A 25,711-nucleotide genomic window follows, 5' to 3' on the forward strand; every position below is an offset into this window, starting at 1 on the left:
TATCCTATGACATTATGATGTCACATGAAGGGTGGTTCCTGTATGTTTTAGGTAGCCATTTTAAAGTGAAATAAGAAACGTAAAAAAAAAAACAATTAACTATTAAGACAGATTTAGTCAAAACCATTTGAACCTGTATGTCAGTTACTGTGTTAGATGATAATATAAACTATTTAAGAAAAGTTAATATTCCTCAGAATGGCAAAGCAAGCCATGGGAGAGGTTACATTTGCCATAATGTATAATTGCAGGCTAGACATATTTATTAAAATCTCTAACATATATTTTGTTAGGCCGTTTCTCGATTATGCATGGAAGTGTAATCTGTAAGCTTTTTAATACATTCCAGAGATATAATAGCTGTTCTATATATGCAGTTCCTGAAAGTATCCATACACATGGCATATTTATATTTTAATAAAGGCTAAATAGAACTTCCCTCTCCTGGAAAAAAAAGTCTATAAGAGGACATTGCCCTTAAAATGGTGCACTACAGATATATAAAAGTTTGCATTCAGCTACAATGTATTCAGTTTCAATGTGAAATTATCTTGGGCTTTATGACTTGAAACTTTTAATATTACAGTATGCAACAATCTTATAAGATGTCATCTCATATTATGGAACACAATAATGAATATTATGAAATTCTATGTAAGAGCTGTTGTTAAATATCAAATAGCGCTATTTTTCTAATTATTTCAGTTGTTAAGAATTGAATAGTCTTCAGAAAACCTACAATAGTTCTCACAGCACTTCCTAATATCACATTAACATTCATTTTCATCTGCATTTCAATATTCTCTACTATCATTGTTAGCACTGTCTTTCCTTTTATTTTTAATCCCTGCAAGTATGTTCTTTATCAAGGATTATTTCAAAAGCATATGCAGAATTCAGTATTTTCATCTTGACCTTTTAGTGACAACTAAGTCCATTATCCATTATAACAAAAGTTTTCATCACAGATTACCATACTGCAGCTAAAAGTTTAGATTGGCAAACTTTTATAAATAGTGCCTACAGTAGATTTCCAGGCAACAAAATATACAATAGCTATAACTTGAGTATACATGTAGTTTTAAATTATATATACATTAGAAGTTATATTTAAGGCCTTAATCATAGGGGCACCAAAAATGTGCTTTTGACATGCTTGAAACTAAATGTGAAGACCTAAGGGGTATTTATCAAAGCTGGGAGAGAGATAAAATTGTAAAAAATAAATTACCAACCAATCAGCTCCTAGCAATCATTTTTTAAACACAGGCTGCAAAATGTAAATTGGAAGCTGATTGGTTAGTACTTTATCTCTCACAATTTGGACGAAATTTACTAAGCGGCGAGTTCTAAACCCCGGCAGTTTGGTGGCAGTTTTGCTATACGCAGATTTACTAAGGCCAAAACCGCTGCAAAACCGCATCCAAAACACATTTTAGAATAGGATAGAACAGGGCTGTCATTTAGAAACCGCCGCCAAACCCCCGTGGTTTAGAATCCATCATCAAACTGCCATCCAACCGCTGGGGTTTAGAATCCGCCGCTTAGTAAATTTTGCCCTTCTATCTCTCTCTCAGCTTTGGTAAATACCCCCCTTAGTGTAAATATGCACTAGCTACCATGTTAAACTCATTTAAAGAGTTCACCTTTTGTCTCATTTTCTTCTCTACAATATAATGCAAATAAACAAGGACTGACTTACAGTCCGATTGAGTAGTTCTAATCCATTGTATGATGGCAGATGAAATATCAAATAGGACAACTGCAATTTGTTTTAAAGTAGTAGAATGAATAGTTCATATTAGGTCTTGCTGAGTGCAGCTGTGGAATCTCTACTAATCAGACTCAGCACTAAAGGAGCCAGAATAGTAGAGATTAAATGAAACTGTTCTGCAGCAGATGTGCCTCTTCTAAAGTAGCTTAAATAAACCTCACTACCTGGCTGTATTATTGGAAAGTTCCTTCTAATAAGATTTTATAGCTGCTTCTGGTCACTCCTTAACAGTAAGGGGTAGGGGGGCTTGGACAGTACACCCTAATTTTAAACATAATAGGAGGTGATGCCATGCTGAGACTTGTAGTATAATGCAGGGGACATAGAATGCAGGCACACACTCTAGGTACTAAGAACAATGATAGAAAAGATAATCCTGATAAACTCTACAATTAACATGAGGTATAAGTGAGGTTCTTAGTACATGTTTGGGCAAAAATGTTTGCCCATCCACCTTGTCAAGGGGCACAGATCATTGAGAATGATGCAGGGATGGATTATAGGTGGGCGGATGGGTCGATCATCCGGGGGTCCCCACACATTGGGGGCCCCCACATTGCCGCATACATTCAGGGCCACTCTAGACTCTTTCTGGCCAGCGCCCGACAGCAAACAGAAACAGTGACAGTGCAGGAATTACAGTCACTGTTGGACCGTGGGTGCTGGCTGTCGATGGAAGCCCCGACCCCTCACTGGCACACTGCCGCAATTTGCAGGTGTATGGGTAGGAGGGGGACTAATGCCGTGAATTGTCTGCCCCCATCAAAAGCCTGCATGATACTGCAAATCTGAAACAGGTCAGTGTGTGTATGCACTCAATCCCATCCTCTCGCCCTCCCTCCTTCTCTCTCCCTTTCTCTCTTTCCTCCTATCCATTCTCCTTCTCTCCTCGTCTCTCTCACCCCCTCCCTCCCTTTCCCTCCCCTTCTGTCTCACTCTCTCTCTCTCATTACTTCTCTCTATCTTCCTTTCTTTCTCCCCTCTCTCTCTCTCTCTCTCTCTCTCTCTCTCCCTCACTCTCTTGTTTTCTCTCTTTCTCCCTCTATTTTGCTGTCCTCCCTTCCTCTATATGGGGCGCATAGGGAAGGGAAAAAAATGTGTTCCCTTTAAATTTCCAGAGCATAACTGCAACATCAAAATGCAGTAATATTGAAAAAATCATAAAACAAATAAACACTGGCTTCCATTTCTTCATATAAAACAGAAAGGGAGTTTGTCCTGCATCAGTATGTATTTGTCAGCAACAGAAAACGTTTAGGTAAAAATAAATCTCTAGCACCTCATCATTAAATATTTGAGGGTTAATCCCTGAAAGCGCCCGTTATGCGTAGTGTAGCCCATAGGCGGGGCCAATATCAGGAATGAATCGCATTCCGGATGTTCTTAAATTTGGCAGCATTTTATCACCCATTGAAACCGATGGGGGATGGGGCTGCCTGCAGGAATGGAGGGATGGGTTTAATCCCCTAAAACACCTGTTTTCGGGGGTTAACCACAAATATTAAGTTTCCCCGAATGTATTAAGGAGGGACCGCAGCAGGTATACAGTAAATCCGGTAGAAACGTAATACTGGACAAGTCCAGGAATGATGATGTTTGTCCATGCAAGATGACGTTTTGCCTCTTTATGAGTCCCGTTTTTTTGGAGGAAAAAATCCGAACTCAACATGCAAACTCAAACCTATCCGAGCTTGCACATCCCTAATATGTATATATATATATATATATATATATATATATATATATATATATATATATATATTGTGGCAGGGTCAGCATAATTCCACATGAAGTGAATATGGAATGTCCAGTTATCTTCATACTGTGAACTTTATTCAATCAAACTTATTTAAATGTATGTGATATCCTAAATGGCTGCAATAGTCATTACCTGTTTTTGAGATATTTTTAGTGAAGCATAGTTTATGATGGCATACTGGGCTGTTGTTTACATAGTCAAACACAAGGCAATGTAACACCTTAGATCAGCTCGACATGTCTCAGATGTAGCCAGTGTTAATCAGCCACAGTATATCTTCATAGACAGATCTAAGAGAGCAGTGCTCGAATTAACTGTGCTTTCCATTCATGAAGTATCCTGTTCACAAAGTATTCAACTGAACAGTTAAAAAAACAATTGAAAAAGCATTGAACAACAACTAAGAGAAGGTAATTTCTAAATCACAATTATATTTATGTAGTATTCTAAGAATTTCACTTTTTAATCTAAATCACCATGTACCAATTATTATTCTTTCTTATTTCACTCCATGGTATCTTCTCTAAAGCTATTACATCCTGCACTCTCCCTGCAGCTCAACCCTCTGTACACATTATAGCCTCAATAATTTACTACCCTCTTGTGAACACACATGAGCTATTTACTTATCTTAATAAATTGACAATAACATCCACAACCTGTCACCATAAAAATCTTTCAGGCAAAACCCACAACTATATTTATATCTCTCTCCTTCTACTTCTATTAGCTGATGACATATCACCAAATCCTGGCCCTACCCACATGCCCCAATCACAATGCAATATAAATCCAGCAAACCTCAGACACATCACATGCCTACCATCACCCTCCAAAACACTAAAATGTGCCTTATGGAATGAACGGTCTGTCTGCAACAAACTAACATCCATCCATGACCTCTTTCTTTCAAATAACCTCAAACTCCTGGCAATGACAGAAACATGGCTCACACAATCAGACACTGCCTCCCCTGAAGCAATCTCACACAGTGGCCTATACTTCACCCACACCTCCAGGCCTGGTACCAGTAAAGAGGTGGAGTAGGAATATTACTGTTCCAATCTTTTACATACACAGTTCTCCCACAGGTACCATCACTCACATTTACATAATTTGAAGTACATTCTATTAGGACTTTCACACCTTTTTCTCTGCGCATTGCTGCTATATATCACCCACCTGGACCACCCAATCAATTTCTGGAACATTTTTCTGCCTGGCTCCCTCACTTCCTATCTTCTGACTTCTCCACCATCATGCGTGATTTCAATAATCCGATTCACAGTCCACAATCTCCTCATGCCTCCAAACTTCTCTCTATTACCTAATCTCTTGGCCTCTCCAAATGGAGTGACTCCTCTACTCACCAGGATGGTCCACTGCCTTGATCTACTATTCACCACACTATGCTCAGTTTCTGATTTCACAAATTCTCACTTAACTCTCTCAGATCATAACCTTATCACCTGCACACTCTCCTCCATTATGTCAACCTCAATGTCAATCAAATCAACCAAGCCTCCTTAAACCCGCAGAGATATTAATGCTATTAATTGTCAACAACTATCCGCCTCTCTGCAACAATTGCTCTTACCAATGTCTAAGTTCACTTCTCCTGAGACTGCTGTATCACACCTGAACCAGACCATAGAATTAGCCCTTGATGAAGTAGCTCCAGCTACCCATCACACTCTGCGTAGACATAGATGTCAACTGTGGCATTCCAAATTGACAAAACACCTACGTAAATTAGTACATCAGTGGCATAAATCTCGTACTTCAAGTGACTTTCTCACATATAAGACTATCTACCTCTCTTATCGTAATGCACTAGATAATGCCAAACAAACATATTTATAATCTGTCATCTCTGCCAAAGCCGCTAATCCCAAGCAACTTTTTAATACATTTAAATCACTTCTTGCCCCTCCCTCACCCAACCCACCTGCTACTATCAGTGCACAAGATCTTGCTTCCTATTTCAAAGACAAGATTGATAATATCCAAAATGAAATGGTGGGCTCTTCCTTGGCCAGTGACCTGCACAGTACAGTACCTGAATCCGCTGGCACATTCTTTTCATTTGACCCCACTGATGAAGATGAAGTATCTACACTCTTCTCATCCTCCTACTCTACTACCTCTCCTCTATATCCTATACTCTCACAAATCAGTAAAGCTATGTCTCCTGTGTTCATCCCACCCTTAACTAAAATCTGTAATCTCTCCTTCTCTACTGGTATCTTTTCATTGCTGTTCAAGCATACAGTAATTACTCCCATTTTGAAAAAACAAAATTCTGACCCTAACTCTCTCTGAAATTTTTGTCCTATCTCCCAGCTTCCTTTCCCCTCGAAGCTACTGGAGAGACTTGCCTGCACTCACCTCACACACTTTCTTAATACCTACAACTTATTGGACCCAGTTCAGTCAGGCTTTCATTCCCAACACTCCACAGAGACAGCACTGACTAAGATAGTAAATGACCTGGCCACTGCCAAGGCTAAAGGATACTACTCACTTCTAATTCTTCTAGATCTCTCTGCTGCCTTTATCACTGTTGACCACTCTCTTCTCATACAAACACTAAAATCCCTAGGTCTTCAAGACACAGTCCTTTCTTCATTCTCATCCTACTTATCTAATTGCTCTTTCAATGTTCGCTTTTCTGATTCTACCTCCACTTCGCTACCTCTATCAGTTGGAGTACTACAAGGCTCCGTCTTAGGTCCTCTGCTTTTCTCAATCTATACCACCTCTTTTGGCAAACTAATCAGCTCTTTTGGTATTAAGCATCATCTGTATGCGGACAATACTCAAATCTACCTATTTTCCCCTGGTTTGTCACCATCTGTGCTGGTCCATGTCACTGACTGTCACTCTGCCATTTCATCTTGATGGCATCTCGCCACCTCAAACTTAATATATCCAAAACAGAATTAATTATATTTCCACCGGCCAATAGTAGTTACCAACATGATATCTCTATCACTGTTGACAACTGGACAATCAACCCCACCCCACAAGCTCTTTGCCTAGGTGTCATCCTTGACTCTGAACTGTCCTTTGTTCCCCACATTCAATCTGTCTCAAAATCCTGTTACATACATCTAAAAAACAGCCCAAATTTTACCATATCTTACACAAGACACTGCACAAACTCTAATCCATGCACTCATTATTTCCCACATAGACTATTGCAATAGTCTCCTTACAGGTCTTCCCTAAAATAGACTCTTGCTGCTACAATCTATTATGAATGCAGCTGCAAGGTTGATCTTCCTTGCCAAACGTTCATTGTCTTCTGATCCACTCTGTCAGTCCCTCCATTGGCTACCGGTCTTCTACCATATTCAATATAAAATACTTACACTCACACATAAAGCTGTTAACCAAACCACACCAATATACATCTCTTCACTCATCTCAAAATATCTCCCAACCCGACCTCTCAGCTCAGCACAAGATCTGCGTCTCTCATCCCCATGCATTACTTCCATTCATGGTTACATGACCTTTTACAGGCTGTACCCTACCTGTAGAATGCCCTCCCATGCAAATTAAGACTTTCCGCTAGTCTCCAAACATTCAAACGTTCCCTGAAAACTCACCTCTTCAGACAAGCCTATCAGATTCCAGAATCTCCCACATAACCTTCATAGCTTCCATATCTAATTACATCACTGCTCACAGTCCACACATAACCTCACACAGTCTTTTCGTTCACATCCTCCTGACCCAAGGCCAGCTTTCCTGTGTGACTGGAACATACAGCTCACCAAGAACCTCTGCAATCTGGCTGGACCAATTTGCAATATGTAGCACCTATCCTTGTGTATCAATACCTAATTCCCTATAGATTGTAAGCTTGCGAGCAGGGCCCTCTTACCTTTATGTCTGTCTCTTACAACCCAGTCTTTTTCTATTAATGTTGTTTCAAATTGTAAAGTACAACGGAACATGCTGCATTGTATAAAAAATGTTAATAAATAAATAATAATAAAAAATATCTCAGGTTTGGCAGAGCAAAAGCAGTAGGACTGAAGGCTCAAGTTCAGGTGTTGTCTCAATCAGTTATCATCTAATTAATTAAACTGCACCTGTAATCAGCCTTTAAGAATGTGCTCAGGGCACAGAATGGGGCGTCTGACGGTGAGTAGCATCCAGAAGCTCGGTGTGGGATGTCAGGGCCACTGTTCCTGTGATATGATCTGGTGCTGCTATGCTGATATACTAACATGTTGCTGTGCAACTGTGAGCTGATATGAACCTGTACTGCTGTTACATATGCTATTTGAAGAACTACCTAATAACCTGAACTGCAAGTCTGGTGTATGGAGCTGGTACCTTCCTGTGCTGGACTGAGTCGTGGACTTTCATCCGGTGTATGTGATTTTTTTTGTCGCATTATATATATATATATATATATATATATATATATACACAATTGTATAGCGGGCACTCTCCAAACAAAACTCCAACTTGGCTTTATAATTTGTATTTATTGGTGATATAACACCCGGTAAATCAGTCAAATTTCTCAAAAACTGGCATACATTGATCTCCCACAGATATTATTCATGCTTAATGATGTCAATGGCTCTTTAAATATCCATGTATGAATTTCTTATAGCAAACAGAAAACAGCTTGTGATGTCCATAACACCAACATAATGCTCAGATGTATACATTAATAAAACATCCTCTAATCTCCTTCCACATCAAAACTATATATTTGGTGCAAGCGATATTCACTTCTCTCTATCTATCTATCTATCTATCTATCAATCTATATATATATATATATATATATATATATAGTGAACTATATTTACCCTATCATGTGTGCTATCTGGTGACGACTGATACTGCAAAAAAATCAACTCCTCCAGTGTCATAAGTTTTCATACCAGGCACCCGGAGGCAAAATAGGCAATAGAGCCCCCCCAAATAGTCTGTCTCAACAGTCACCCAGTGTTTGCCCAGCCAGTCCTCTTCTGTCTCCCCAACCAGCTACCCTCATGTCTTCCCAGCTAGCACCCATCTGTCCCCCCAGCCAGCACCCCTTCTGTCTCTCTAGCCAGCTACCCTTCTTTGTCTCCAGCCAGCCCTTTTATCTCTCTCCAGCCAGCAGCCTTCTATCTCTCCAGCCAGCAGCCCTTCTGTCTCTCCAGCCAGCAGCCCTTCTGTCTCTCCAGCCAGCAGCCCTTCTGTCTCTCCAGCCAGCAGCCCTTCTGTCTTTCCAGCCAGCACCCCTTCTGTCTTTCCAGCCAGCACCCCTTCTGTCTTTCCAGCCAGCACCCCTTCTGTCTTTCCAGCCAGCACCCATTCTGTCTTTCTAGCCAGCACCCCTTCTGTCTCTCCATCTAGCACCCTTCTATCTCCCCAGCCAGCACTCTTCTGTCTCTCTAGTCTGCACCCCTTCTGTGTCCCCAGCCAGCACTGTTCTGTCTCCCCATCTAGCACCCTTCTATCTCCCCAGCCAGCCCCCTTATGTCTCTCTAGTCAGCACCCCTTCTGTGTCCCCAGCCAGCACTGTTCTGTCTCCCCATCTAGCACCCTTCTATCTCCCCAGCCAGCACTCTTCTGACTCTTTAGCTAGCACCCTTCTGTCTCTCCAACCAGCACCTTTATATCTCTTTAACAAAGATGGCAATAGCTATGCAATTTAAGTCCCTGAGTCTAGCAGCAGGACTGAGACTGGCTTATAGTATATCTGTGGAACGGTCCTATCCTTGGTGCAATAAGACTACTCATTGTCATCTTGCAATTTTCAAACATTTCTAACTGTGATGTAATGAGAAGTTGATTATGTGGAAGTTAGGGCACATCAACTGAACTTACTTATAACTGTCCTCTGAAACAGAATTTAAGTACATGTTTGGAAAACTACAATAGTCTTCTTTTCTTAAGAAAATGTTGTTCCAGTGTAAATCTATCTTAATAGAAATCTTTAGTTATGTAAAGTTAATACAGCTATTTCATAGTATTTATAAACATTAATCAACACTAATAGTGTTAATTATATTAACATTATAATATATTAACAGTTATTTAATATAAATATGAGCAGTAAATTCACTCCATACCTCATATTCTAGCGCAGACTGCATCTGTATGACAGGCTAAAGCTGCATACACACACAACGGTTTTGTTACCAACGATTTTATGAACGATTTTCTGTCAGATTATCGGTCAGATTTTTTAAAGTGTAATGAGCGTTTTTTTTGAACTTCAAACTATTTTTGCATATTCCCTTAATGAAAATTGTTGAGTTGGTCAGTCTGACTGAACTACAAACTACAAACGTGAATGAACGATAATCGTTCATCATTTTAACTAAGAAAGTGAACGATTTTTTCAACAATTGAATGATAAACATATCGTTTACGATAATCGTTCAAAAAATCTTTGGGTGTGTATGCACCTTAAGTCTTCAACAACAGCTCAATCAGCTAGCACTATAGGTGCATACACACACAACAATTTTTTTGAATGATTATCGATAACAATATCGTTTATCGTTCAATCGTAAAAAAAATCGATCAGTTTCTGAGTTAAAATGATGAACGATTATCGTTCATGCGAGTTCACGTTTGTAGTTTGTAGTTCAGTCAGACTGACCATCTCAACGATTTTCAGTAAGGGAATATGCAAAAATAGTTTGTAGTTAAAAAAATAGTTCATTACATTTAGTAAATGAACGATTTTAGTGAACGATTTTCATTCATTTTTCCCTTGAAAAAATGTACGAAAATCGTTTACTAAAATCATTCATTTACTAAATCCTTGTGTATAGAAGGATGCCGCATAAAGGTTAAATGGTACACCTGCACTAGAGCAGTACATGGGAAAACACAAACTGAATGGTGATTGTAGAAAAGTGGGAAACCTATTTCATTTAATTATTTATGTTCAATACTATCTAAAGCCCTGAAGCTAATTTAATTTTAATATAAACATTTGAATATCTTTTTATATTAATCAGTTTAAGAAAAAAACATTTAATTTACAACTTACTTCGGGGAAATATTGGTGGGTTGTCATTGACGTCGGTAAGAGTGACTGTGACGGAAGTTGTGCCTGATAATCCACCCATTAGTCCAACCATATCCTTTGCCTGTATTACAAGAAGATACTGATCTTTGGCTTCTCTGTCCATGTTTGGTAAGGCTGTTCTTATAATGCCTGAAAAAAAAGATCAACAATAAGACACAAGCCTATATATTATTGTCTTAGAGTTTATCCAAATATGAATCAAAATATGGTAGCTATTTGCTGAAATAACATGTGAACATTGAGATTAGTATTTTTATATCTGAAGGTGTATTTCTCTTCTACATTAAAAATCATAACATTATTAAAATGTATTGCTAGATATATAATGAACTTATGTAGAAAATGCTGGTTAAAATGACATGTACTTTATCTGGCTTTTCACCTGTATTTAAAAGATAAGCCTTTAAGTAAGCATGACTATTTTCTTATTCAGTCTTACAAAAAAAAACACCTATACTATCTGATGTGTTTTTTTTTTTAAGAAAATTTTAAATTACTACCTAGATCAGGCCTGGCCAACCTGTGGCTCTCCAGCTCTTGTGAAACTACAAGTCCCAGCATGCTTTACCAGCTACTCTGTGGGAGGGTATGCTGGGACTTGTAGTATCACATCAGCTGGAGAGGCTGGAGAGTTTCTTTTTTGTTGCTTTGTTGCCTGTAAGTACTTAGGGCCTGATTCAGTTTCAGACAGAATTGCAAAGCTGCTTACAAGCAGCTCTGCAATTCCATCTGTGCTGATATGGTAATGTAAAGGAGGCATTACATATCCAAGCTGTATTATCCATTGCAGCATCAGATATTTTGTGGGATATCAGCCGGCCCTGGTGACCCATGGAGTCACGCAGCCGGCAGCCGCAGGAAATCTCTGTCAGCTGATGGAGAACCTGGCTTCTTCCCTCCCCCCCAACAGCGGCGTCATACCACCGTTTCGGGGGAACAAAGGGCATCACCGCCCCCTTCCCGCCCACAAATTGCAGCAGACTGTCAATCGCTGACAGTCTGCAAGCAGGATCGCAGACCTGTTCTGCGCATGCGCGGAACTGTTCATGCGCCTGTGCAGATTCCCTAACATTGGGAATCTGCGTTCAGCAGTGTACTAGCGTGCACTGCTGAATCAGGCCCTTACTACAGTATGATGCATTTCTTTAACCTACTCTTTAATAAATTCATATTGATAATTTAGAATTTTATCTCAAGTGCATAAACAAACACATTACTTTGTCTCCTCCTTATATAGTTTGATTTATATCTACTTTTCTGTCATTTGTTAGTATACAAAGTTCTAGTCAAAACAATTCCTTTTTCTTTTTAAAGAAAACACTTTCTTTATTTCAGCTTAATTGAACTGAGTGAATGTTTCCTATGGGATGACTTTCTCTGGACTACTGCAATTCATATTCTGCCATACACAAAGGTTTTCAAGTAGACTGCAACCCAAATGTTACTGTATGTTGGACCCACCTATTTAGCCATCATTGCTCCACCAAATGTGACTAACAAACTGTAACAATCTCAGTATTTGTACTATGGTAGGAGCAGGAGGTTGGATCAACAGTGTTATGCTTATGGCCTATTCATTAATTGAGTCTCTTTTGCATTGGTCAGTTTGCATCACAGACATGGCTGTAATAGCTAGGGGGCATAAACTAATGTAAGGAGGCATGGCCATGCCATCTGCCAAAAAAAAGCTATTATCTGCACAGGGGGCACCATTTTGCCCCTCAGTTACAGGCAGATTCAGGGGAGGGGGCGCAATCAGTGCAATCTCTCTCCAACCTCCTATCTGGTAGCGGGCAGATGAGACTGCTACTGTGCACAGAATCACTGCAGCCCAGCACACAGCAGTGTGTTCTGGGCACTACTGCTGCTGACAGGAAGGGGGAGGGGGTGGTGGCAGACATGAACCCCCCCACTCCAGCAAGCCTGAGGTAATTAGTACCTGCTCCCACACTCTCGGCGCCCCTGTTCACAAACTCCGGCATTGCAGAGAGCGGGTCACATGGGAGGGATCAGGGGAGCAACAGAAGTGGTGAACTTTTTAAAAGATTTTTGGGAAAAAAGTTGGAATTATCCTTTATTATACTCTAATTTTAGGGTAGCAAACTAAACTAAAATATTATCTGCTATTGCTATTGTAACTATAAACCCCATTGGAAACAGTGAATCTTGTCATCCGCATACAACTTAAAATCACAGATCATGAGTCCCACTCATTATCCACAGCAAAGTGCCTCCCACTAACTTATCTCCTTCCCACCGGTGCTAAAAAGGTCAGGAAGCATGCATGCCAACACAACTTTTTTAACTTTCAGTTATTGCCAAAGATGGGGGGAGGTACTTTAAGTCACTCTATCTCCCAAACCCTGGCACTTAGAGAGATGGGGATATCCATGTTTGAAAAAGGGGGTCCTATCTTTTGAAGTATTTTTCCCCATAGACATTATTGTCTGGTGATCATTGTGATCATCAGGCAAAACCCATTGCAATACATAAAAATCATGGACTTCAGGGTTGGGGAAAGGTCTCCCCCATACTGGCATTTATTAAAATCTGTGGTAACCAGTTTAGAAAGAGGGGTGGGTCTCTTTCAAATTAATGGTTTCCTTAGTACTCATTGACTGGTGATCTCCTATGATTACTGGTCAATGTTCTGCTGCACGATCAAAAACATAATCACAATAAAATATAAAACACAATCTTACTTAGCTAGGATAATGAGCTCCAGCAGCAAGACAGTAGCTCTGTGCAACATGCTAGGGAATGTATACCCCATTGTCTACACACAGTATTCATATCTTAGTACGGCCTTATTCTATTTGGCATTAGCAGGATCACATTGTTTGATCATCGGGAATAAATCCCCAAGTGCGGCTTACGCAAATATACTGATTAGTCTCAGAAATCTGTGTCTCCAGCATAGGGATACATATCTCCAGAATAATAGTGTTTTTCAGTTGTGGACCACCTGGACATTCCCTGAGCCTTCTCTGTCAATTAGGACTTGAATGCTCACCAGGAAATACAGTGTTACATTCTGCACCTTTATATTAATTCTCTTTTCATGTATTGAACCATCTGGAGTTTATCACCATATGTGTAAACAACTTCATTTTTGAGAAACTTTATAAGTTAAGCATTTCCCGATACTTAACAAGACTTTACTTTTGATAAGTTTTAAATACATTCCCATTCAATCCTATATAAGAAGTTTCAGTATTGTTTCATTGCTTACATATAGCTATTTTTGTATGTTTATTATGTACATTTTTTCTTGTTATAATTGTATATTTATCTTCTTTTATAATATGTATATTTAAATATTATTAAATTTTGTTGTACAACAGCTGACTCTTATGGTGCATACACATGGGACGATCGTCAACGATAACAATATTGTTGAATGATCTCCAGGGTGTGCTGGATGATCAATATATCATCAAATATGGCCAGCGACCCGCGATCAATGATCGCAGGTCCCTATAGTAACCTGGTCAATATCGACCAGGTTAGCCTGCATGCACAGGCGAGGGACGATATTGGTTTCGTCCATATGTGCCCGCACATCGCAGGTCGTTGGTGGGTTGGAGGCACCAAAAAATGCATGATATGAATGATAAGGATATGATCGATATCATTATCGTTCATATTGTGCATTTTAATCGTACCTTGTGTACACACCATTACTGTTAATATGATCAACAGACTGAGTGGGCATGGCTACAATTAGCGCTGCCTGTGTTGTTTATTTTTCTTTTGTATTTTAAGTTTTCAGTCTATTAACCATCCATTAGTAAATTCAGTTTTCAGCCCGCAAACCACATACTGCACAGTACTAGACCTATGCATTGTAAATTCCCCCAAAGACATACTAACCTTAAACCATTGTCAGACTAAGATTGTCATACTAAAAGCCTCTTGACATAAAAAATAGCAGTATAACAGGCTATGTGTGAATGTCAAAGGAACTTGAAAAAGTAAGTAAACTCGTAAAAGTAAAGTAATGCATTGTAAAGTGATGAGATTTTTTTATAAAAAGTTGGAATTATACTGTAATTACAGTGTAGCAAACAAAACTAAAATATTGGTTTTTATTGTTATTGTAACTTTTTACCCCTTCACTTTATATGCAGATTGGCAAATATCATGTAAATTTATATTCTTCATTGAGATAATGTATATTATATCCTTCAAAAAATATGTTTTTTAGCTGAAGGTAAAACCTTTGACCCTATGATTAGCCAAAACAATTCAACCAAACATTATGTTAATGCAATCTTTTCTTAGAATATACTGCACTAATGTAACATATTTGTTATTGCAATAACACATGAAGTTAAGTTGCAAAATAAAAGCTATGAAACCTTATTTATGCTTTTTTATACTTTAGATGAGAAGAATGTTTATTGCTAAATTCTGGCTGCTAACAGGAAATCCCCTCACTCTGCACAAATATGTAAGAATGTTATTTAGTGTTGCTAGATGAGATATGTAAAATTGTGCACTTGAGTAAAAGTAAAGATTTGGAGAATTAAAAATTTCAGCTAGACAGCACAAATCCAAAGTAACATTGGAATGGGTCTTGACTGATTATAAACATATTCCCAGGTGTGACCCTCTTATATTTACTTTCAACGTGGTAGCACAACATTTTAATATGACACCATTTTCACTAGAAAAGGGCCCTTTCTTTAGAAAGGAAGATTATTTTAGACATACCAAAATCAATAGAATAAAAATATAGTGTTCATTCTAGCACCCTGCACCTGTCACTACCTATGCAATTCCTCTTTCCTGCCTGGAGTGTCGCTCTCTGCTCTGGTGCTTCTAGTTCACTCAGCTGATTCAACAAACTTCTGAGATACAGACCAGAGTGTGCTAGAAGCACCATAGCAGAGAGCGACACACTAGACATGAAAGATGAACTGCAGAGGGTGTGACACTTGCAGGGTGCTAGAATGAACACCTAAATATTCAAATGTTTAACAGTATCATATTAAAATAAGATGTCCAGATGCTTATTGACTAATTTAAGACTAAAATGGAGTGCCAATGATATGTATTTTAGTAGAAATATATAATTGATAATGTATGGTAATCATGTCTTGCATAGTCCCTGTAAGGAGAACATGCCATTGTGTCATGAGGTGGTAAATGCACAGTGTAGAAAGTTAGGGGTATTTTTAACTATAATTTAGTAGAGTTAGGCATGCTTAAAATGGTGGAATACAATTTATACAGCAACACCAAACCATATAGACTATGGTCATTTAAAAGTCTTCGCTGATTAGTAGTATGCCATTCTACTTGGCTGTTTTGCACGAGCTCATTTAAGATACTTGCCTATTGCTTCTGTGCTGTGATTTCTACATGTTTCCAAAGATTCTGAGAAAAGTTGTGTTCGGAACTTTGCATACCATTTTTTTTTCAATACTTGAGCCACTCAATTTTACTTTGGCACTGTGCTACTGTAGGTGATCACTTCTCAGCTGAAAGTTAAAATTTGCCCAAACCTTTTCAATATTTACTACATTTTGCTTTAGCCTTTCAAGCTTCAATTCCAACCACATTTCAAGTGCTCACTGAAGAGAAGCATCCTACAAAGTGATCCAGGCACCCAGAAGCAAAACTAATCTTTCTTTGAACCTGGGACAAAGAATCAGTAAGAACTATGTACTGTAAGTATTTCAAAATGATTACTATCCCTGTACGTTGTCTTCCCTTGCTTGAATGGATGATGAATGTTGAGCTACTGTATAGACATTACTTGTCAGTGTAATTCAGCTTCCAATGTTTGATTTTAGAGCGATCAGTGTTCACTGGAATAGTCAAACACCATGGTATTTGCAAAAACCAATTTCCTAATATATGATTTTTATTGAAGTTTATTAAGTTTTAATTGTATTATTAGAATGTAGTGCATGACCAATGTTCCATTAACTGACTGATGTTTTTTTCCAGTAAATGTGACAACTGTATGATGTACAGATAAAGGCCAATGGTAAGGCAATTTTATCCTTATTTGGAGGTTTTTTTTACCTGTGTAACGAGCTGCGAGACCATACAGAATATGTATAAAACTTGTATAAAAATTGTGTGTTTGTGGTAGTGAGTATGTTGCAAATAGTGTAAAACTAAATGTATTTTCAAATATGATGCAGGATCACAGAAACAAAAAACAAAAAAGTTAAATATAAAATAAAGGTAAAAACAAACCCAACAACTATATGTATCAGTGTTAATTCCAACAAAAAGTTTTATTGTATTTGTTTTAAGATCACCATTTTTTTATTCTTTAAAGAAAGCTCTGAAAAGTATTATTCTTCTTTTTGTTACTAAGCAGAGATAATAATCACTTGTACAATTGCTTGGACATACTGTATGTTCCAATGAACAGTAACTGTTAAATAAAAAGCCAATAATGTATTTTTTTTTTACTAAAATTTGACAAAAGCTGGAAAACTGTGATGTCCCTTTCACTAAACTGCAATATAAATCATCACACAGCTGTTGAAACTGGAAATGTTGCTAGAAATATCTTCTAGTGCAGTTGGAATCTGAAGGATGTGCCTAACCACCCACTCTGGTAAATTGGTGGTAGCACAAATAAAACCTATTAGGGATCCCTTCCATCCCTGTACCTTATCCAGAGCCTGGCAAAGAAATCACTGAGTCGCAGAAGACTACAGAAACTTTTACAATCTCTGATTTAGCAGTTACCAATCACAGAGCTGTAGGAAAAGTTCAGTTTTTTCCATCCTATACATTTATTGCAGCTGTCCAGGTACTAACATAAAGATTAATGGAACTCTTCAGGGGCAAACGTAGGATTTTTATTGGGGGGGGTTAAATATATATATATATATATATATACACACAATATGTATATACAATATGTATATACACATCCATAATCCGGCAGTCGTGAGATACAATTCAGAATGACCGGGTGCCCTACGCAGTCAGCCTCAGGAACAAGATGGACTGTGTATAATAACCACAATGCGGCATTCCGTAAAAAAAGACTCACATCAGCTGTGCTTAATCTGCAACAATTCAGCACTTTAATCCGCACTTCTGTCAAGCACGCAATACATATAAACATATAACACTTACCCCATATAAATAACAGTTAGTCAATGTGCCTGTCAGGGACGCCACTTCCTGGTTCCAAAAACAGAAGTCCAAGGAACAGGAAATGACATTGCATCCCCTTCAACAGTTGCTATAGCAACCATAATAAACAGCACAAGAGGACTTACACCAAACATATAAATAAAAACGGTCTGTGCTTACATGAATTGTAAAAAATCACCCACATATAATGTGAAAAATATTACCAGGGTAAAGAAATGTTAGCTGTAAGCGCAATGTGTAGACCACTGAACAAAATAAAGCATATATCACATACAGTATCCTAGCGTTTCATAGAGAATAAACAACATTCCCACTAAGCCACAAATAAGACTTAAACAACACCAGAACACCAAATTTAAATAAAGCAATGCAAACCCAGAGACTCATTGAGGCCACGAGGAGAGAGAGAATCTAATTGCATAATCCACTGAGATTCACATTGTAATTATTTCTAACAAGTGGGGGAACATGGTCGATGATTCTATAATGAAGGGATGAGAGATTATGTTTAGCTAATACAAAATGCCTCGCTACTGGCTGCTCGCTAGTACCTGAAACAAGAGCGGCACAAATAGTAGAACGATACTGAACTATCCGATCTCTCAAGGTGCATTCAGTTTTTCCTACATACAATTTGGAGCAGGGACAAGTGATAGCATACACTTTAAATTTAGTAGTACAGGTCACAAAATGACGTATACTAAATTTGGCTCCCGAGTAAGGATGAAAAATGATGATCCTGTTTGTAAAGAAGAACAGGTGATACAATTGGGGCATCTAAAGCACCCCAATCTTGGATTACCCAAAAATGTAGAATTTTTTATTGCTGGTCTTACCTAATAATGACAAATCATTGTAATCCCTCAAATTCTTACCCCTCTGATAACAGGACATTATCTTAGTATTGTGTAGGTGTTTCAGGTCTTTGTCCATTGTAATAATGGGCCACAGGGCTTTAGCTTGCTGACTGATAAAAGTACTCATATGATTAAATGTATTAACCCAAGTATGTCTACCGGTGACATGATTGTCACTCTTATTACTAAAGGTCAATAATTTGTCAACAGGTATGGCTAATGCTTTTGCCCTGGCACAATCAAGATCAATTTTACTGTAGCCTCTCTGTATAAATTTTTCATATATCATCTCTAGTTGGTTAATGACTTCAACCCTATTTTAGAAATTCTCAAAGTATGCAAGAATTGGGAGAATGGTAGAGCATTCTTAAGGGGAACTGGAAGAGCACTACTCGCCCATAGGATGTTGTTTCTATTGGTAGGTTTAGAGAACAATTATGGAACTAATCTACCCTCAGTTTTTGTAATTGTCACATCAAGGAAGTGTACACTCCGTATATCGGTGATAAAGGTAAATTTAACAGGGTTGTTAAGACTGTTATGATTTTCAATCAACTATAGATCATCGATATAATGATAAAATGTAATGATGTTACTAGCTACAATCGGATCTGAAAAAAAAAAATCTTGTTCGACAGAAAATATAAAGGCATTTGCATATGATGGGGCCACAATGGACCCCATCGCACAGTCTGAGAGTTGCAAAAAATAGGACCCATCAAACAAAAAATAATTGCGAGTCAACACTAGATCAAGCAACTCCAAAAATAACTCATTGGAGGGACCCTTATACAGTGGATTGTTAGTGATAAGCATCTTTGTAGCCTGCAATCCCTCTGTATGTGAGATGCAGGTGTAGAGGCTACAAACATCAACCGAACACAAAATACACTCAGAAGGAAAATCAGAAATTGATGCAAGGGAGACCAATAGGCTATTAGTATCCTTCAGATACATTGCTTAAAACTTGCGTACAAGCTAGACCAAAGCATCCAAATGGTTTGGTATAATGATCCACAGGCAGCTATAATCAGTCGGCCAGGTGTCTTGACCGGGTCTTTGTGGATTTTCGGAATTAAATAAAAGAGAGGCCTAATGGGAAAATTCATCTCTAGGGCTCTTTTAATTGATGCAGAGATCAAGCCCTGCACACAAGATGATGACAATACAGTATCCAACTCTTTTTTTTAACTCACAAGTAGAGTCATGCGATAATTTTCTATAAGCTGCTTCAATGCCTCTTCCTTATAGTCACTCCAATTAAGAACCACAATGGCACCACCCTTATCCAGTTGGCGGAACACAACATTGTCACAAGCAGATAGATATTTCAAAGCTACTAGTTCCACTGTATTAAGTTTCCAGAATCTAGGTTTATGAAAATTAGGATTCTCACAAACAGCTTTATCAAGCAGACATGAAATGTATTAATGGATGCATTACTGCTAACAGGGTCAAACAAAGATCTTTCTTGTAATCTGAGTAGTTGTGGAGGTAAGTCATACTCTTTTTGGGAACTGTCAATAAAGTGTTCCTTAATTTTGAAACTCCTGTTCAGCATGTAAACTTCCTTCTTCCACTGTATATTGTCAAAAAGGACAGTAGGATAAGCCTTCACTCTATACTGATAATTCACAGTCCATAAGTATTCTCTTAGACAGATTAAACACTAAACCCTGTGGCCACTGGGTGGCCTTCCTCTCCCTTTTGTTCTGCTGACCTCGGCAGGTACGATGGGACCGAGATCTAAAAAATGGACTCTTGTACGTTTGCCTGTTATAGATTGACCCCCCCTCATATATATATATATATATATATATATATATATATGTGTGTGTGTGTATGTATGTATGTGTATATATATATACATATTGTATATATGTATGTGTGTATACACATACATACACACACATGTATACATATATACTCACACATATACATATGTCACGCATACCTTACACGCGCACACATATATACACACACATATATCACATATACATTAGAAACAAACTTACCTTACAGCAGATCTGATCAGCACAGGACCTAGCAGACTTGCATCGTATAATTAGACCCTTCCCCCTTACTGCAAAATGCCACAATTTGCATGTCAATCAGGAGGGGGCAGGGGCAGATTACACAATTCTAATGGAATCACATCATATTGGCTCCACCTCCTCTAAATTGACCCACGAATCATGGCAATTTGTCGTGAGAGGTCGGACTTAAGAACATGGTGCTTGCACTCCAATCTGTCAGGGGGGGTTTCTGGGTACACAGAAACTTCCCCGAGAGCGCTACTGCTCTACATATAAAAGGTGGTGACTTTCACACTGTAAGTTACAGTTGCCAACACTGGAAACTTAAAGCAGTAATCAGTTGAACAACAGATATCCTAACTTGACAATTTAACAGTTTGCGAAAACAAATTATTTTAAAGGTGGTAAAGTGGCAGCCATTGTATAGCAGCATAGAATCTCAGTACTGCACCAGCATCACACTTTGCTACAGATGTGTCCATATACACCTTTGCTGAATTCGAGCCATATAGCCCTGTTTGATGCGCCATGGGCTTTGCAACTTAGCCATGCCAAGCAACTCACCAGAATATATTTTTTTAAATGATTAATCTTATTTGCATCACTAATGCAACAAGCATACAAGGGAGCCCTGTCGAAGCTGGTTTAGTGGCTGAGACAGAATCAGTGTAAAATTAGCTTGGAGCGAGGCCATCTTGCGAATGGCAAAAAGACTCCATCTTAAAAATAAGTACCTGCATGACGCCATCTTGTGAATGGCGACAAGACTCAATCTTAGAAATAGGTCACACAGCGCCATTTTGTCCAAACTACATAGTACACAAAACACAACGCTAAATTGCTAATAAGTAGCACGGCCAGCTTTTTAATAATCTTCCCCAAACACATACCGACAGTGTTTAACATACAGTGTTTAACATTCATAAAAATGACTTTCCAACACATTAAAATCACCATGAACTTAAATAATGAACAGTGCAAAATAGTAGCAAATTAGTGGTTTTTCCCTGCATTCACATTAACACATACACGCGATGTTAAACAGTGCACAACGCAAAATAGCTATTAGCACGTTCAGCTTTTTAACGATCCCTACACAACCAATACCGATTTAGTCCCATACACTCAGAGATACCATTCCAGCTTAGTGCTGCTCGCAAAGTACCCCACAGACCCCCAGACACACAACGCTATTTAGTGTCATTCTCCCTTGCATACATACACTTAAAGCAATAGTTCCGTAGTGCAAAAGGATTATTATTACATGATTCATTCACAATGCCAGCGTGTAAAGAAATGACTGTTTACTGCATCTAAGGTTTAATACATGATAAGTAAGCCGTGTTTGGTGTTATACTGCTCTGCACTTCTCAACAGCTTTCCGGTATCATCGGTGTGAAGATCGCAACATGCATTCTCAATTTATGGACCGTAGAGACTTAAAGCACCAAAATGTACTTTGTAAAACCAACAGCCTAGATTTGCATGAGGTGGGAAAATGGAGGCAACAAGCTGTTAGAGGCTGTTCTTTGTCCATTTGAATCAACCTGTTAAATGTCTGGTAACAAATGCACCGTGATGGAGAACCAAAGGGATCACAACAAACCTCTCTATTGTGTTGCCTGTTTCTGTAAGGGAATAAATGTGTGTGTTGTGACCCCAGTTGGGAGTCTGATTTGCTGAGTGATGGAGGTTTCTTGCTGATGCCGGTTTCTGGTCCAGAGCGCGTGCGTATGTATAACTGTATCTTGGGTTTGTATAATTTCTTTGCACTAAATTGTACTTAGATCACAGCATGTAACTGACTGTACTTTACTTGAATAATACTTTGTGCTTTGGAAACACATGTTCAAGGTCATTATTTTACTCTATGACTGCATACGCAAATAGCGTCAATATCAGAAGGTATAGGCAGGCTTTTAGAAGGTATGGACAGGAGCGCATAGAGGTTTTAATTCAGAATCCTTAGTTGGAGGCTCGTAGTGTGAGGTCACTTACCTACTCACACAATATACATATGGTTATCAATATCTCACCAAAGGGTGGATAGTGGCCACAAGTAGTTTACCTGCAACCACTCGATGCTGAGAGATCGCTATCCATTATTGTGTGAGCAAGGGATGCTGACTAGAATCCAGGGACAAGAAAGGAAAAAGTTTGTTTTCCTTTGTTGATAGCATTTTACATTAAAAAGGGGTGCCGCAGTATTGTGTACGCGGGTCTGAGTCGCATTTTTGCGCGCACAGTAGAGATGCAGTTTTGTTTACGCAACTAAGGGTAAGTCATACGGTTGTGTAGTAGTTGCATTTTTGTGTATGCGGCTAGTCGCACAATAGTGTATACGTACTTCCGGTTGTGCTGCCACATGTTTAAACAAAGCCATTGAGGTTACATTATCAATTGTTGCCAATAACTGGGTTAACATGGTTTTTTTCTGCACAGGAAAAGTGTGTGATTGTGAGTATTTGTTTAGGGTGTAACATGGGTCCTAAATGTTAAGGGTATTGTATGATCCTTAAGGGCTAGGTGCAGGAGTTAGCCTAGCTGCTCGGTAGTAGCTACCATTCTAAACACATTGGCCGGTTTACATATTGTCTTTGTTGTAGGGACTGGCTCTCAGTGTGATTGCAGTGTGTAGTAATTAGGTTGGGTTACTGGAGCATTGTAATTGAGCTGCACTGGAAACTTGTGATTGTAAACTGAGAGGTAATAGGTGAGTGGGAGCATCTAGAAATTTCTTCCATAGGTGAGTGGGGGCATCTATAAATAACTTCCATAGGTAAGTGAGAGTATCTAGACTGTCTTTCACCAATTTAAATCTTTATTGAAAAACTTAGGGTTCTCCCAGGATGGGGGCCAAGCAAACGGTAGAGATGTTAAATGATTTGCTGCTGTTGGAAGCACCACATGGGTCAGCACGACATATTAAGTATGGTGCCTATGCAACCAGGTATTGTGATTTATGGTTTAATATGACGAGGAAGAGTGTTAGGCCGTTTCCTTGAATTGGTAGCTTTAATAAGGAAATATTGAATAATGTCCGAGCTCACATCTGTTTGGTGCGTTCTCGAGTGAAAAAGGTAAAATATTACAAATGTTTAAAATTGTGGCAGCATGAAGCGGATGCATGGTTTAAAAATGTGCAAGCAACGCAAACTAGCATTGCGAATGCATCACCAGAAAATACACCTGCGGCGATAGATTGCAATATGTGCAAGCTGCAAAACAGCACGCACGTGCAGCAAGGTAGCATTGCGGAAGGTATTACCAGTAGTTCATGCGCACCACCACCACCTTATGTGGATGGGGGTGCAGGTACAGTTATTGAAAAAACCCACAAAAATGTAACAAGTAATTTCTACCCTCTCTTATGTAACCATAAGGAAAATGTTTATGATGTGGATAATGAGCCTATTGTCATGTCTGCCATTTCAAGCCTCCAGCCAGGTAATAAGGTCAACAGTAGCAGTGCGGCTGGTCTGCATCCCATCCGGACAATAACTGTTCTGAATGGGAATATGGATGCGAACGGAGTAGTGCCCACAAGGGATGTGGTAATGCATTGTCCTTGGACAAGAGCAGAGCTAAATTCCATCATGAATGATTTCCCCAATACCAAAAAGGAACTAGCCAAATGTCAAAGATTTTTGAGAAACTTGGGTAGTTCTCACAAGCCAACCAATAAAGATTGGCGAGTGGTGTAAGGGCCTGTCTACCACGCAATATCGATGTGACAAAATTTATCACGGATTGTGTATTGGATGGTGACGTTCCCTTAACAGACGAAGTAAACCAAGGTAACATTTCCCATATTATAACTCAATTGGGTGTATATTTTCCAGCAGTAGTTAACTGGAACAAAATTTTCACTATAAAACAAAAAGAGAGTGAATCTGCAGAAGACTATTGCGACCGGGCTCTGCAGGCTATCACCCAGTACACTGGGTTAGAAGATATTAAAGATAGCACTCACCACAGGGGAATGATTGTCACTAAACTCATGGAAGGCCTTAAAGAAGACCTAAAGACCTGGGTTCAGACCTCACAGCCTGGCTGGAGGGGAGTCACAATAGATACCCTCATAGAATCCGCCATAGAACATGACAAAAACATCTCAAAGAAGAGAGAGACCCAGAGTGAGAAACTAATGGCTGTCAGTATTCAAGCTCTATAAGGAATGACGGTAACATCACAGAAAGCAGACACACCTGCACCCACACACACACCTGCACCTGAACAGTTACACATCCTCACCAATCCCACACCACTGCAAACACAGCACTACCCCACTTATCACACACAGCCACAAGTCCCATTCTACCCACAAACTCCATATCCCCACAATATCCTTTCCCTCAATATCCTTACCCATACCCACCACCTTTCCCTCCTGCTCAACCCCCACAACAATCCTTTCATCCAGCCCGCTCACAAAAATGTTTTAACTGCAACCAAGTGGGACACCTAAGTAAGTACTGCAAAGTGAAGAATGTAGGACTCCCAGACCAGACAGTACCTGTATACCCTCATAAGGGATATACACAGAATACAGGAAACCTCCAACAGGTACCAGCTCCAATTGTGGCTGTTAATGCTTTATTGGAGAGTGGGAGCCAATGCTAGGTGTCGGGTCATACTTGTGGTCTGCAGATAGACAGGTTGATGGGAAGTACTACGGAAAAACTGGTAATGGTAATTGATGTAACTGATACCCAATCTCTGTTCTACTTTCTTCCCTGTGCCCTAACACCCTGACTGTCAGTATTTTGCTTTTCTCACCTAGGGGGAGGAGACACTACACATGGACACGAGTGTCCCATGGGGTCATAGACAACCCCAGTATCTTCTCCCAGGCCTTATATGACTATTTACAATCTTTCCAACCTGCCAATAGATCTGTGCTCTGATAAAATATGTGGACAATTTATTTTTATGCCCTGTTTCATTTATACCATGTTTAAATGATACTAAACTGTTGTGCTTCATCTCTCACACACAGGAAACAAGGTTGCTAAGGACAAATTGCAGCCATGGCAGGCTAAGGTCAAGTACTTGGGAAACTGTCCAAACCCAGGGGCTGAGACACTA

At 39.1% G+C, this 25,711-nt stretch overlaps 1 protein-coding gene across 1 annotated transcript in view; it reads right to left on the reverse strand.

Annotated features, from left to right (window-relative positions):
- CDH7 (cadherin 7) overlaps positions 1-25,711 on the reverse strand; it is a 243,380-nt gene that overhangs the window by 73,892 nt on the left and 143,777 nt on the right. Inside the window, exon 4 of the mRNA XM_088475996.1 lies at positions 10,558-10,725. Within this exon, the coding sequence (XP_088332122.1) occupies positions 10,558-10,725 (168 nt within the window). The remainder of the gene's footprint in view (positions 1-10,557; positions 10,726-25,711) is intronic.

Source organism: Taudactylus pleione, unplaced genomic scaffold (assembly GCF_031769625.1).
Source record: "Taudactylus pleione unplaced genomic scaffold, aTauple2 ptg000179l, whole genome shotgun sequence".
Lineage (NCBI taxonomy): Eukaryota > Metazoa > Chordata > Amphibia > Anura > Myobatrachidae > Taudactylus > Taudactylus pleione.